The sequence below is a fragment of the Squalius cephalus genome (genome assembly GCF_949319135.1).
Source record: "Squalius cephalus genome assembly, chromosome: 1".
Lineage (NCBI taxonomy): Eukaryota > Metazoa > Chordata > Actinopteri > Cypriniformes > Leuciscidae > Squalius > Squalius cephalus.
This window is the reverse complement of record NC_137122.1, coordinates 47,424,204-47,440,457: the sequence shown is the minus strand read 5'-3', so window position 1 is coordinate 47,440,457 and position 16,254 is coordinate 47,424,204. Positions and strand designations below refer to the sequence as shown.

General features: G+C 37.3%; 1 protein-coding gene across 3 annotated transcripts; it reads left to right on the top strand.

The window, feature by feature from the left end:
- The first annotated feature begins 9,245 nt into the window (after positions 1 to 9,245).
- Positions 9,246 to 16,246, top strand: LOC307170727 (GTPase IMAP family member 7-like). 3 transcript variants are annotated; one of them, XM_079891951.1, is made up of 6 exons: positions 9,246 to 9,387; positions 9,526 to 9,611; positions 9,738 to 9,797; positions 9,883 to 9,927; positions 10,594 to 10,650; positions 14,854 to 16,234. In XM_079891951.1, the coding sequence occupies exons 2-6, from the start codon at positions 9,530 to 9,532 to the stop codon at positions 15,705 to 15,707; spliced, it is 1,098 nt and encodes a 365-aa protein (XP_079748077.1). In that variant the 5' UTR covers positions 9,246 to 9,387; positions 9,526 to 9,529; the 3' UTR covers positions 15,708 to 16,234. The 3 variants fall into 3 exon arrangements, with proteins under 3 accessions (XP_079748077.1, XP_079748078.1, XP_079748079.1); XM_079891952.1 differs by lacking the exon at positions 10,594 to 10,650 and having other exon boundaries at positions 14,854 to 16,240; XM_079891953.1 differs by lacking the exons at positions 9,883 to 9,927; positions 10,594 to 10,650 and having other exon boundaries at positions 14,854 to 16,246.
- Positions 16,247 to 16,254: the final 8 nt, after the last annotated feature.

Here is a 16,254-nt window from a genome sequence, read left to right as displayed (position 1 = left end):
GTTTTCATCCTAAGTAACCTACAGTAGATTAATGTCTTGTAAATAATAATTTTTCAAGCATTTTTGTTGCATTTAATTAGCCACATTTTGTTTACTGTATATCAACATATTTTGTCTATTTGCATCATTAAATATGTCAAAAAAGGTTCAGTGGGGTTCTATATAGAACCCTAGGGTTCTTGTCTCATTTTAAAAGAATCCTTCATGCCAAAAAGGCCAAAAAGAAATGTCTTAAATGATTGCATCAGTGTTGGGAAAAGTTACTTTTAAAAGTAATGCATTACAACATTTCATTACTCCCTTGAATAAAAATATCTAATTGCATTATTTAGGTACTTGTTATGGAATGTGATACGTTACTTTTCTCATCTGGTATGGTTTGGGCTTGTTGTTTATGTTTTTTTTAAAAAACAAAAGACATAGGTTCTGTTTTTGGCAAATGTAAAGGCCCTTTCACACCAAAAGTGAAAAATCCTCAGGCTGAAGGAAATGCAGATGCATGCAGTAAAGAGAGGAACTCAAAGCTTTCAGCTGTGCTGCCATTCTGGATTACAGAAGAATAGGATGCAAGAGAAAAAAGTTCAACACTCTTACTTAAAGGGATAGTTCACCCAAAAATGAAAATTAGCCCATGATTTACTCACCCTGAAGCCATCCTAGGTGTATACAGTATGACATTCTTCTTTCAGACGAATACAATCGGAGTTATCTAAAAAAATGTCCTGGCTCTTCCAAGCGTTATAATGGGCACTATATTTTTGGAAGTCCATCAAAGCGCATCCATCCATGATAGAAGTGCTCAAAACGGCTCTGGGGGGTTAATAAAGGTCTTCTGAAGTGAAGCGATGCGTTTGTGTAAGAAAAATGTCCATATTTAAACCTTTATAGACTAGTCGACTTACGCCAAAAGACACTTGACAATGACGTTGTATGACGCAGGAGTAGCATAAGCTTTGACGCCTCTCGTGGTTCAGACAAACAGGCCTGGTCAACCGGGTTCGTTATTACGTTGTGCATCAAGTTCAAGGTTTACTCTTTTGGCAGCTAGACGAGTCGAGAGACGTGGATCTTGGTCCGATTCCCACAAAGCACTGCCATCTGGCTCTACATAAGCTTTGTGATCTTCTCCGCGGTGCCTGATGGTGGCGCTGGATAGCCCTCGGTGGACGGCGACGGCTCCTCCGGACAAGGGCAGTCGGCAGGAGTCCTCCGTTCCCTGCTCCTCCCCATCATGGTGAATGGCAGCAGGCTCCGGCCCACGACAAACGGCGGCGACTCCTCCGCTCCCTCACGGACGGCAGCCGCCCCTCCAGCACCCAGGCGGCCAGCAGCGAGCTCGTCCGTCCCAACCCCCCCGGCAACTCACTCCAGCGCACTGCCTCGAGCGTCCATGGCGATGGACTCTGCTCAGCCAGCTAGTGTTCAAAACTATCACCTTACCTTAGCCCTATTCACAACGGTAAGCTTGTAGTAGGCTAATGTATTCTAATTTGAGTGGTACTGGTAGGTTTCCGCGGGAAATAGGCTACGACGAGCCTTGCTGCCGTCCGTCTTTGTGTCATTACATCACGTCTGTATAGCCTACATAAAAAGACCTGACTAGGCTATATCGCATGTGAGGATGCTGCAGGTGGCGGATCATTTATAGTCTTAAATACACAGTCACGCAATGTTGATAACATAATGTGGCGAGCAGGACGAGGCAGAGGGCCGCGAGAGAATGACGCGAGCGGAGCGGAGATAGCGTTTTCAATTCATTCCTATGGAAGTCGAGATTCACGCTCGCGCAGTGCATTGTGGGATTGACAGCGGACCGGAGAAAGCGTTGAGAGCGTCAAAAAGTTTGGGCAGTTCAAATATCAAGCGATGTGACGTCTGTCTTGAGAGTTTTTGCAGAACAGGTAACGTTAAATCCACTTTTCTTTCTAAACTGACGTTCATGTTCGCCAAACCAACACAAGGATGTAATTAGCTAGATTTATGCAGTCAGCGTTAACTTTGGTGAATACAACATGTAGCCTACGTTATGTTTCTAGCAGCGATCAAGCAAATTCACAGTAACGTTAGGGCGACAATTTGTGTAAGTTAAGGGTTGTTTTCATCCACGGTTTGTCGTGAATTTGAATGTTCATTTATAGGCTATTGACAACTTTGACTAAATTGGTTTACAACGCCGCCGTTGTTTATGCTCACTGGGAAACGCGAAGCTAACGTTATCTATCATTGCGTCCTTGTATGGGAGCTATTTATAACCTCAGGTGGCAAAACGATTTTAAGATAATTTTTCTCTTTTTCTGCATTCTGTTCTGCAATAAAAGCATTTATCTAACTTGGCGACATTACACATTGAATGAAGTATCAGTAAAACTTAACTTTGTAGTGACTATTTTGACTTTCCTTTATGCCGGAAGGGAGGGGAGGAGGGAGGAGACGGGATGAGGAGGAGGGAGGGTCTAGCCAGCCTCCGTTTTGTTTGACAATAATTCGAATGTCAACAAGAAGAAACGTCTCCCGGGATCGCTTAGACAACCTTTAATGCAGGGGCGTAGAATTTAGTAGGGACGCTGTGTCCCTACCAATATATCCAGTGACACTGATTTGTACTACCCTTAGCAATAATTTCGATTTTTATAACCACTGTTGTCCGGTTGGGTCTTGTGGTTTTTATGTATTACTTCAGGGTATCCGCGGGGTCTTGAAAAGTATTAAAAGGTGATAAATCAATTTTGGGAAAATTAAGACCCTTAAAAAGTATTAAAAAGTCTTATCACGGCTTTATAAAGTCTTAAATTTTGAAAGTATTTTTTCTGAATTAGCTGTCCAACAGTTTGAATCCCAAAAACATCGTAAAAGTGTGTGAATTTAGTATTTAAAAAAAAACAAAAAACGAACAGGTACATAAATTGCCTCTGAGAGCACCAGAGCGGGCAGGCGGGCGGAAGTTCAAAAGCACAATGCAGGGCTCGCAAAATCGCCTGCCCGACGTCCCGGGGCTATTGTGTTTTCCAGTCGGGCTACCAAAATGCATAACCAGCCTGCCCGACGGGCTATCTGAAGTAGTGTTCGCTTCAGTCTTGTTATAATCAGATTCAGCGCGTTCTTCATCTTCAATCCGAAGCGGCGCCGAGCACGTCAGAAACAGAGAGGACAGGGTGGGTGTGTGTGTGTGTGTGTTTATCTGAGTCTCATTGGTCTGCGGTGCTCGTCAATGTCAGAATGACCAATCAAATCAAAGTAGGCGGGCTTTAATTTCACAAGAAGCTGCTGAGCGCGAATTTGAGCAGAGCGACTCGACGCTTCAGTTTACGGTCAAGTGCGAGATAAGATGTAAGTAGCTAAACTAAACATTTCATATTTGACAGCTTTTTTAGGTCATAAATGTGAAACAAATGACAAAAATAATCAGGCAAATGAATATACTTTTGTCGAATTTCGCCATTTGGAACTGAAAATAGGCCTATGTAATGTGACTAATAATTAGTTTACTGTCATTGTGAGGGGACATTAGCATTAACAAAGCCGTTTTCATCATAGGCACAATATTAATAATGAATGTGTACATGTTGAGAATTAATATACAATTTGTAGCCTTCAGTAAATTAAAAAAGTTCAGCTTTAGGTAGGGAGAAGAGATGGCAAGATGAGGAGACTGAGAGAAAAAGAAAGAGTGATGGATAAGAAGTGAGAGCAGGTATCATCTACTGCCTGCTGACATGGTTTTAAAGCTATTTCTTTTTTGGCCTTCAAACGTCTTGAAATGGACATATCAGAGAAATAAAAAATTTAAACCCCCTAATAACCTTAAATGTTGGACCTCTTTGATTATAAAGCCCTGTCTACGGCCCTGTATTAGGAATAAGATCAATAATGAATGTGTACATATTGTGAATGAATTCAATAAACTACCTAGCTAGTGTGATGCTGATGAGGAGAGAAAAATAATCAGCTGCCCACTTATATGGTTTTAAAGCTATTGTTATCCAATTTTTTTGGCCTTCAAAACATCTTAAAATGCACATATGTAGATCAGAGAAATCAAAATTTTCTCAGGGGTGCCCCGAACCCCCCTAACTAGCATATCTCACATTCAGGACCTCAGTGATGAAAAAACCCTGCCATCTGCATGTTAATGAAACAAGTTAATAGTGAGCATTAAACCCTAAACTAAAGAGTTACTTTTTTTTAATTATTTTTTTATCATACCCTCATTGGGGGCTCAGCCACCGACACAGACTGATTCATGTTCCATACTGGTCACACAAATTTCAGTTCAGTTAGAATCAGATGCATATTTGTTGATATTTGTGTTTTGAAAAAGTTTTTTTTTTCATTGTGTTGACTCCTAACCAATATTCTACATTAAAAATGTAGTATTTTTATATGGGCTAGTAAAATTCATTTCGGGCTACCAAAATCTGGAGAGTGCCTGCCCGAAGGGCTACCACCAGCGATTTTGAAATTTTGCGAGCCCTGCAATGTACGCTCTGGCGGTCCCAGTGCGTATTACGTAGTGCGTATAGTCTTTATCACAAACTAAAACTGTTAAGTTAAAAGTATCACTGATGTAAATGGTTACAGCTTGAAGTGGCGGTGAGGTATTAAAAAATATTGAGAAGGTCTTGAAAAAGTCTTGAAAAGGTATTAAAATTAACTTCAAGATTCCTGCATATACCCTGTACTTATTTTATTTAACCAGGAAACACATTTAGATTAAAATCTCTTACACGAGCGTTCTGAGAAAAATACACAAACGGTTAATAGAGCCTCCCGAGAGTCCCGCCTCCCGAGAGTCCCGCCTCCTGAACACACATCGATAAACTGATTGGCTTTGTGTTTTCTTTCTAACTTGTGAGAGGCTGTAGGAACATTTGGTTGTGCGAAGCGGCAAAACTCCTCCGAAGGAAACCTAGATGCGGTAAGCAAGGGAGAAATCAACAGTTCTGTGCGCAAGAATACGGGCAAATCGCGTCAAATATTGATTTGGGGACAGCCGTTTTTACAATAATTTAACAGCTTATAAATCAGAATAATAAGTGATGTTTTTTGAAAATGTAAAAATGCAGAAAGTTTTCTTTGATAGGTAAGATTAGTCTAGGCGGGTAGAATACAGTATAAAAATCCTTATATCTATGGGAAGTCCCCATAAAACATGAAAAAATAACATTGCTTGGTCTGTTGAAGGCTTGGTCTTGTTGAAATGAGAGGCCTGTTTGATCAAGTTGAAATCGTTGTCATCCCAGTCTCATCAGCTGGACTGAAAGAAGTTTCAGTGCTCTTAGGACACTGAAAACATGGCTCAGAGAGCAATGGTCACAAGCGACACTTGACAGTATTGCTGTGTGTGCCATGTCCACATATATCCTCTCTTGTGTTCAGCAGAAGAAAGAAATTCATACAGGATTGAAACAACTTGAGGGTGAGTAAATGATTTAAATTTTTGGGTGAACTATATTTTAATGAAAGATGCAGATATGTGTTTTGCTTCTTCAAAAAGCAAGGAACAAGACAGTATTGCACTATTGCATTGCGCTATGAACGGAGTAAAGTTAAGTCTCTGTTAAACTGCCTCCTTGTCTTTATTAATTACCTGTAACATTACAGAATTAATGAATTAACGTATTGTTAAGGTCAATTTAGACTAAAAACCTTAAAACATTATCCTATTAATTTCCTGATTCCTCCGCTTCTGGGGATGTCCCCACCAATCTCAAAATCAAACCTACGCCCTTGGGTTATATCAATTAAAACTAAATTTATTAAAACTAATTCCATAAAAAGAATGCCTAAAAAGTTGCATATATGATGTGCCTGACAGAAGGTTACATATCTTTTCTTCTTAGAGTGTTCTGATTTGAATTTACCTAAAAAACGCTTCGTTGGCTGAACAACCATTACTTATAAAAGTAATTAGATTAAACACAAAAAACGTAGTATTCATAACTTTTCAACCTCTACTTAACATATATAGTGTGTGTAACACAAAAATATAAGTTACCAGGTGAACTTAAATGTATGCATAAATAAAATGAAAAAACACAAGTCAAATCAACTACTATAACAATTGCGTCAAAATTAAGTAAATCTAGCATAACATTTTAAGTAACTATACGAGCCACGTGATATGCAATTTCCCGTGATGCCTTTCCAGCCAAAAAATTGGAGCCATTTTGTGAAGCACATGAGGATGGTGAAAAGGTAAGCTTAACTTTCTATAAACTTAGTAAAATATTAGATTTTGACGTTTTAACATTAATAGGCTAAACACTTGTTTATTGTTTATTGTGTTAGTGGGTGAAGATTTTCTGAAACGCAACGCGATGAAGACACTGAAAAGAGGTAAGCTTAACTTTTTTCACTTAAGGTAGGCTACACTAAATTATTGCATTTTTGGTCAAGAAATTAACTTTTAAACTGAATTTCAGAATTGCTATGAATTTTCAACAAGAAACGTGTTACTTACGAATACTTATGAAAACGTTTGTAGACATATTAGTTGATGTAGCCTATGAAATGAGTGACTGTGTGCGAGTATTCAAAAACATAGGCTATAGGCTATATTTTATTTGAATTATTAAGCGAGTGAGCTTCCATCGAATGTAGGGATAAGTGTTTATAGTAGTCAGAGTATTTATTGTTTATTTCGTGGGATATGACCATGCATCGCATTGGCACGTATGCATTAAGATTGCATTAAGATGACTATTCAGACGGCGTTATTGGGAGGCTTGCTCTCCCGCACGGAGAAATTCGTACTTTACATTAACGAGTTGTCACGTAGCTTATACTTCAGTATTTTTTAAGTAAATGTAGTTGTCATTTATTATATATGCATATAAGTTGTTCTTTGCATGTTTACATATTCCCATATTCTCTATGGATCGCGGGAAATGGGGGCGGCCTGTGGCCTTGCGCGGGTTACTTTTGGTAACGTTAACGTACTGTATAAATATTAAATTCGAAAACACATTGGCTACAGCTCCATATGTGTGCACTATTTATCATTAAAAAATGTCGATCTTGATTCAAGCACAATATTATTCCTAAATGACAACGACGACTGTCTATTAAACCTTCGAAATTATTATCAAAATAAGTAAATGCAAATAAAGATTGTAGATCTATTACATTGTTAGGCTATTCCAGTAGTTACTGTTAAAATGTTTTCAATGAGATTCGTTCCAAACCTCTGGACAAAAGTCTTCATTAATTAACTTATAGTTATTTATTATATATATATATATATATATATATATATATATATATATATATATTAATCAATATTATTGAATAGACTAATTTTTTATATTTATAGGCATTTAATAATGGACTAATTTGTAACATTTAATTATTATTTTTTTATTTTTAGATAGATTTTTGATCAACAGACAAAATAATAATTATATAGACACACACACACACACACACACACACACACAACCAGTAAGATTTTTTTAATGTTTATAAAAGAAGTTCCATCTGTTCGCAAGGCTTAATTTATTTGATCCAAAATACAGCAAAAACTGTAATATTGTGAATTTCTTTTACAATTTAAAGTAACTGTTTTCTATTTGAATATATTTTAAGATGCAATTTAAAAGTTTAGGGTCAGTTCGATTTTTTTTTTTTTTTTTTTTTTTTTTTTTAAAGAAACAAAATGAATACTTTTATTCAGCAAGTATGCATTATACTTACATTATAGAAATTCTATACATTTCTTTCTAATTTTGTGATTCAATACAATGTATTTTCAATGCAATGTATTTTTCGCGACAATCTGAACAATAGCAGGTGATGTTGCAAGTAAATGCAGATTTGCTGTTTTTTTTGTTTTGTTTTTAAGGATACTCATGGGAACGAAGAGGAACTGGAACAGCTCACATTGAGGATCATCATGAAAGGTGGCTCAACAGAAAATCTTTTTAAGTGTTGCAAAGGGTGAAAAAGTGACCTGTTGTAAGTGAACTTCCATTTGTCAATTTGCCATATGTTGTTGTATATTTCATGATGTGTGGTTTCAGGCTTTGCAGCCTGTGGCAAAAAAATAAAGTGAAATGCTTTATTGTGTGTGATTTGCATGTTTTATTTATTTTAAGACATTGAAAGCAGTTCAGTAAGCAGACCAATAGCTGAAGATCTAAAATAAGTTAAAAATGTTAAGTAAAAATGTTAATTCATTTAATTGTCTTATTTTTATTTATAAATGAGCTTAAATGTTAAGTTAACACAACTAAGATTTATTTTGATCTCACATGGCCTGCACTGTGTTGGATTTACTTAAAATGTATATGTGTTGGATTTACTTAAAATGTATATGCACCATTTTTGCATCACACTTTTTAAGTAATCCCAACTTGGAATAATTTTACTTAAAATTAACAAGAAAACCTTTGTTATACGTGTTTATATTTTTAAGTAAAGAATGTTGCATGAACTCAAATATTTAAGTACATATAACAAAGGTTTTCTTATTAACTTTAAGTAAAATTATTACAAGTTAGGATTACTTAAAAAGTATGATGCAAAAATGGTGCATATATATTTTAAGTAAATCCAACACATCATTTTTTAGAGTGTATGCTTGAGTTAGGAAATGAAAGACACATTTTTAAAAATAGCAACAGATGGCATCCAGAGATAACACCGTTTGAAGGGTTTTGTTGTTGTTGAATAGCTGAGCTCACAGGTGTTATCTCAGTATGCACTTCCTGACAACAAATCACACATCACATCCTGACACACCATAAGACGAAACACTTAACATGATCATTATTTTTTGCATTTAACTAGTGTGTAAATAAAAACTGCACAAGTCATCTTAAATTTGAATTTTAACCCCATTTTTACCTAAGCAGGAAAATATTCTTGAGCAATATTTATCGTCTCAAAGAGAAACTTCTAAATGAAGTAGATGAGCAAATTAATACTCTTGGCTGCTTCCACAATATTTTTGAAGTCAGTTGACAAATATTTCATTTATGTATTTTTTTGTAATTTAAACGGAAATCAAAGTCATCAAAACTTCATTCTTAATTAAAAAAGCTCATTACACGTTAGCTCAGCATACCTGAGAAATGTGTCAGATAGCAAACGGAAGAGTCTGACTGGATGAAATCCTTCAGTAAAACTCAGTACGATCAGCCCTCCCATTTTACTCATGTCACTTGAAACTACTGAAATTGTTTGCATATCTGAAAGATGTTTAGCTCCATTTCTTATCATAAATGCCTGTTAGAAGGCAGAAAGAAGACCTCTCATTCGTTTGGCGCAACCCTTAAAGACACTGGTTAAACAGGATTCCCAGTCATTCATAGTGGCGAAGGAACTCAGATTCAAGCACTTTACACTCTGTCTGTGGATCCAGAATCATAAACATCAGCTCTGACCATTGTGAGTATTTTCTTGAATATATCTGTTAAATAATATATGCTAGAAAGAAATAAAGAGACTAAACTGTTAAAATAGGGAAGTGAGTCTCAAATATTGAGGGCACTTATTTCAGTCATTAAGTTGTTTTCCATTAAACAGAGCGATGGCTTCAGATGAGAACCTGTGGGACAGTCTGAAGGCTGAAATAGAGAAAGAAACCTTTGAACTGGAATCATCACTGAGCTGTGAGTTACTGATTCAGTACATCAAGTCTGAACCCATTCATTCAAATCAAATCATTCTTAGAATCTGTTCTTTTACTGAAAGATATACAAGGTCAATAAACTAATGAATATTAATATCTTATGTAGCTGAGATTGATGAACTATACGAAAATGTAAGAAGAAACTCAATGTCACCAACCCTGGAAGGTAAGCAGAAATGTGAGAACAATATATATATATATATATATATATATATATATATATATATTAATCTGTTCTTTATTTGGCTTAGATATTGAAGACTTAAAAGCAAATTCAAAATCACCCTCCTTGAATGGTAAGCATGATATTAATTACCACTGGCAATAAGAAGAGCAACATAGTGCTCTTCTTATATATATATATACACTAACCTAAAGGATTATTAGGAACACCATACTAATACTGTGTTTGACCCCCTTTCGCCTTCAGAACTGCCTTAATTCTACGTGGCATTGATTCAACAAGGTGCTGAAAGCATTCTTTAGAAATGTTGGCCCATATTCATAGGATAGCATCTTGCAGTTGATGGAGATTTGTGGGATGCACATCCAGGGCACGAAGCTCCCGTTCCACCACATCCCAAAGATGCTCTATTGGGTTGAGATCTGGTGACTGTGGGGGCCATTTTAGTACAGTGAACTCATTGTCATGTTCAAGAAACCAATTTTGAAATGATTCGAGCTTTGTGACATGGTGCATTATCCTGCTGGAAGTAGCCATCAGAGGATGGGTACATGGTGGTCATAAAGGGATGGACATGGTCAGAAACAATGCTCAGGTAGGCCGTGGCATTTAAACGATGCCCAATTGGCACTAAGGGGCCTAAAGTGTGCCAAGAAAACATCCCCCACACCATTACACCACCACCACCAGCCTGCACAGTGCTAACAAGGCATGATGGATCCATGTTTTCATTCTGTTTACGCCAAATTCTGACTCTACCATCTGAATGTCTCAACAGAAATCGAGACTCATCAGACCAGGCAACATTTTTCCAGTCTTCAACTGTCCAATTTTGGTGAGCTCATGCAAATTGTAGCCTCTTTTTCCTATTTGTAGTGGAGATGAGTGGTACCCGGTGGGGTCTTCTGCTGTTGTAGCCCATCCGCCTCAAGGTTGTGCGTGTTGTGGCTTCACAAATGCTTTGCTGCATACTTCGGTTGTAACGAGTGGTTATTTCAGTCAAAGTTGCTCTTCTATCAGCTTGAATCAGTCGGCCCATTCTCCTCTGACCTCTAGCATCAACAAGGCATTTTTGCCCACAGGACTGCCACATACTGGATGTTTTTCCCTTTTCACACCATTCTTTGTAAACCCTAGAAATGGTTGTGCGTGAAAATCCCAGTAACTGAGCAGATTGTGAAATACTCAGACCGGCCGTCTGGCACCAACAACCATGCCACGCTCAAAATTGCTTAAATCACCTTTCTTTCCCATTCTGACATTCAGTTTGGAGTTCAGGAGGTTGTCTTGACCAGGACCACACCCCTAAATGCATTGAAGCAACTGCCATGTGATTGGTTGATTAGATAATTGCATTAATGAGAAATTGAACAGGTGTTCCTAATAATCCTTTAGGTGAGTGTATATCATCAAGGTTGCATTTATTTGATCAAAAATACAGAAAAAATTGTGAAATATTATTCAGCAATTATGTGTTAAATTGATAAAAAGTGATAATAAAGACTTATAAAATAATTTCTATTTAAATGCTGTTCTTTTTTTACTTTTTATTCATCAATGAATCCTGAAAAAAGTATCACAGGTTCGAAAAAACATTACGCAGCACAACTGTTTCCAACACTGATAATAAATCAGCATATTAGAATGATTTCTGAAGAATCATGTGACACTAAAGACTGGAGTAATGATGCTGGAAATTCAGCTTACGTGACAGAAAATAAATTATATTTTAAAGTATGTTAAATAGAAAATCATTATTTTAAATTGTAATATTTTTTCTGTATTTTTGATATAAAATAAATGCAGCCTTGATACGCATAAGAGACTTCTTAAAAAAAAATAGTAATGTGTCCATTTCGAGTGTTGTTGTCAGCCTACACTTTACATAATAGGCCTGTAGGTGGCGTGGCGCCTGGGCTTCATTTAACCAACTATGATAATTTGATCAAATGGTAAATGGTTAAATACAAGTGACTTCAATACTATACTTACCATTAATGCTACTTTTGGTGCTGGTTTTGTGTAGAGCTTTGTAGTCAATTTCAAACGATTTACGAATGACTGGAAAATTACCGCTCCACTTCACATTGTCCAATGAAATTTGAACTTGTTGTGCCCAGATGACGATTGGTCTGTGTATTATAGGCTACATGTCAAACAGACATCAATGAATTAGCCTATGTAATATTTTATGTTATATGTGGATATTTAATTGAATCGACACACTACCAAAAAAAAAAAAGATAAAAAATTGTTTGGAATATTTTTTTCCGGCCGTCGAGCCTTATACTCACTGAAAGAACCATATTTGGCTCAAGAGCATCATTTCCCGCGTAGACTGTGGAGTACTTTTACAATAGTGCATTTTCGTTTTAAAACGCATAACGTTTGCTACGATTATGCCTGCCGTCCACACTACTCCGGAGTTTAATGTGAAAACGGAGACACCATCAGTCAAGTCCGAAGCAAGACACGCAACCCATAGCATAGGCTATATAATGGCATAATGGTATGGAAGGCCATAAGGACAAATGTCTTTTATGGAAGGGCGTAAAGACACACATTTTTAATCTCTGTATATTTAAAAAAACACACAAATTCCTTCAAAAACCATATATACAAGAGACCTTGAACATTTTCATCACTCAAGTATTTCTATGCTGGTGACACCATTGCTTTGTGTATGGGGGACCAGGATCACACTAACAAATTAATTTCCAGGTAATATTATTACTGTAAAACGAATGAATAATTATAATCACTTCAGTCTTTTTACTGCAAAACAACACAAAAATTGCGCAATTTTGAGAAAAGCCCTGCAAAAGTCTTGGTGGGACTGCCTGCTAAAATAAATATGAAATAAAATGAAATAAATACCATACTTTTATGTATTTTAAAGTTGGTGAAAACTGCTTATTTAATTACTTTGAAAACTGAAATGAAAATCATATAATATATTCATTAAAAAGAATATACTAATTATATAATTATAATTTAGTCATTTTTAAATATTCTAAACATTATATTATGTTAAAACAATTAAATATATATTATATAGATCAAATATGATAAAAGATTATATACTGATAAATAAAATAGGTGTAGCCTAGTTTGCGGTGCTAGTGGATGTGAGTTTTTATTTTGATAGTGGAAATCGTGTGTTTACTACATGTGATTATACCAGGGGGGCACTGTTTCAGAAAAAACTGAAGCTTCCCCGGGCACCGCCATTGGCTATCAGACCATCACCTGCTGTTAGCATTCCATTGACTCCCATTCATTTTGGCGTCACTTTGACAGCGAACAACTTTACATCTGAGGCATTTAAAGACTCCATTTGTCCATTATTTATTTCTAAAGAAACACGAAAATGTATAAAAGGCTCCTTTATCTTGTATCTTACGTTATGGCCCCGTAGAAGCAGTTTTTGTAAAAATAGACTAACGATTGCGTCATAACCACGCGACTCTCTGTCGCACAGTAGAGAGATTACCGTATGGACAGGAGGAGAAGCTCGCGGGCAATAGGGGGGACGTGGAGGCAAAATGACAAAATAATTAATCAGAATACTTAGCAAAAGTTTCTTCTGCTCCAAGCTCATGGACACCTCCTACTCACACTCTCCGTCTCTGCAAGATTCGGAAGGGAATGATTCAGATTTCTCTTGGCACAGCTACTAGAAGACAGACGGGTTGCTCGCGTCACATCTACGTCGTCAAGTTCAGTTTGAGTCTGCGCAGTACGCTCAGCCATCAGGAAGTGAGTGCTTCTGATTGACTTCACTTTTCTCCGTTGAATCCAATGGGGTCACTGTGTCCATTTCTTTTACTTTCTATGGATTATACGCCTTTCAGACAGGAAGCGGAATACGCAGCGCTGGCCGCTAAGTTCAGCGTAGCCCTTCAGATACAAAACGATTTGCGCTACCTGGCCAGAGCAAAGTAGGCAGGGTTTTCAAAACTTTTAGCAGGAGTTCTGTACGTCTAGTTATTTGATTGTTGTTCCTCCTTTCGGTCAGCAGCAAAGCAAACTATGTATCTGTCCCGTTCTAAGAAACGAGCGATAGCACTATTCCTGCTAGTGAGAAGAAGAAAGAGAGCAGCAAGGAGGAAGAGGAAATTCCGACACACACACACACACACAGTAAGCTGATCATCCACTTTGATTTCCGCCCAAGCCATTGAAATAAATGGGTTTCATAGCGTAGCGCATTCTGTGTCCTGTCTGAAAGGGCCATAACGCGTACAGGTGCATATTTGTCTTTACGGCCTTCCATATGGCAACGACACCAGATACGACACAGATACGTAAAAATAAACGTGAATTTAGGCTACTTTAGTTTTGTACACATTGTCATGTTGATTATAATCAATTACCCCCCCCCCCCCCCCCCCCCCTCCCACCCTGCACATGCCTGCTGGCAATATAAATGAATGAATGTACTAAGCAGGTTCAGCAGGTTTATTGCCTTATAGTGCTTGAGTCTAAAGAAGCAGAAAATGGTCATTGCACAAGATAATGAAATCACTTCAATCTGTGCTGTAAATCCAACAAAAACAAGATAAAGAATCAAACACATCAGATCAGAATACCTAGAATGCTCAAAACTGAAACTAAAAAAGGTTTTGCAAAGTCATATGTGCTCTTCCAAACTGTTAAACATATAGCATTTTAGGCATAAAAACATTCCTGAGTCCTGACACAATTAAACTCTTTTTGAGCAGGTCTTAAATACTGAAGAATCGCAGAATGCCTTGCGAGAAGCTTTATGAACATTTTCCAGAATGTCAATTTGAAATATGTTTCAGGCGAATTGAGAATGAACTATTTCACCCAGTACTTGAGAGTACTGTTTTTTATGCTTATTAGTCAACATGCTAACATCAGGTGAATGGTGAATTTAGGTCAGGATGCTTCTTACAAGGCTACCTATTTAGAAAGTTGACATTGAAGGAGCTTTCTTAGATTGGGAACATAATTCATGTTCTTTCATTGTATATACTGAATTTGTTTCGATATGTGCATAATCTTTTTCCAGCTGAAGCAGAGGAATTGCGCATCATGTTACTGGGGGCGAGGGGGTCTGGAAAAAGCTCAACTGGAAACACCATCCTCAGTCGGAACGCCTTCAACACAGACATGCAACTGAGCAGAGTCACCCAGTTCTGTGAACGAGCATCTGGAAACATCAACGACCGGCCCGTGGCCATAATCGACACGCCAGGACTGGATAAGATCAATCGAATAGAGAAGGAGGTGATAAGGGAGATCATGAAATCTGTCTCTCTCTATAAACCAGGACCACACGTGTTTCTGCTGGTTCTGCCGGTGGGAAACTTAACCAACGAGGACAAGAACATGCATAAGCTGATCCAGAACATGTTCGGAAAGAAAGTTTGGAATTACACAGTTGTTCTTTTCACACATGGAGATCGACTAGAAGGGAAAATGCAGAACGACGTGATTGCCAGCTCAGACCAAGACCTTAGAGACTTTATTCGCACTTGCAGTGGTGGATTTGTGTTCTTTAATAACAAGAACACAGGAAACTTTGAGCAAGTGACTGAACTTCTGGAGAAGATTGATACTTTGGTGGCCATCAATGGCAGAGGCTGCTACACAAATTCGTTTTACCCGAACTCAGAAAGAAAGAAACGTGAAAAACAAGAGAAGATTCTGGAGGAGAGACAGGTGGAAATTGCACGAAAGGAGAGAGAGCTGGAGGAGAATTATGAAGATGAGGAGGAGTTAGAGAGGAAAAAGCGTGAGCTCTGGAGAGAGGAAGAGGAAGATGCACGGAAACTAGCTGAGAATCCACAAAGACGCAAATCTCTGACAGTGAATCACACCAGAGCCCCCACATCTGTTACAAAATCACAGATCTTTCACTAATTCAACTGTCTTATAAACTGTACACAAAATTTCTGATAGATTAATGGAATTAATGTAAAATTCCCTGTAGGTGATCATCTAAATTCTGCATTATTCAGGTTTTTTTCCACATAACCTCTGCTTCCACATGTAAAATTAAACGCACACTCACACACACACACACACGCTATACTTGTGAGGACATTCCTTAGGCGTAATGGTTTTTATACTGTACAAACTCTATATTATATCCCCCTACACTAACCCGACCCCTAAACCTACCCATCACAGAAAACTTTATGTATTTTCTTTACGTTTTTAATAAAACACTGTTTAGTATGTTTTTAAAGCCATTTTAAATACGAGGACCCAGGAAATGTCCTCATAAATCATGGGTGTAATACCCATGTCATTTTCCCCACAAATGTCTGTCCTCATAAATCAATAAATCACATAAACACACACACACACAATGTAAGAATCTAAAAAAATGTATATACATTTTTTTTTTTTACTTTTCATAAAAGTTTAAATAAACTGAAATTACCACTGTTACCATTATACTTTA

Excerpts from the sequence above, each read along its gene's own strand:
- LOC307170727 (XM_079891951.1), top strand. The coding sequence starts at position 9,530 with ATGGCTTCAGATGAGAACCTGTGGGACAGTCTGAAGGCTGAAATAGAG. Across the intron at positions 9,928-10,593 it reads AAAATCACCCTCCTTGAATG|AAATCGAGACTCATCAGACC; the intron begins GTAAGCATGATA and ends ATGTCTCAACAG. Across the intron at positions 10,651-14,853 it reads TCTTCAACTGTCCAATTTTG|CTGAAGCAGAGGAATTGCGC; the intron begins GTGAGCTCATGC and ends ATCTTTTTCCAG.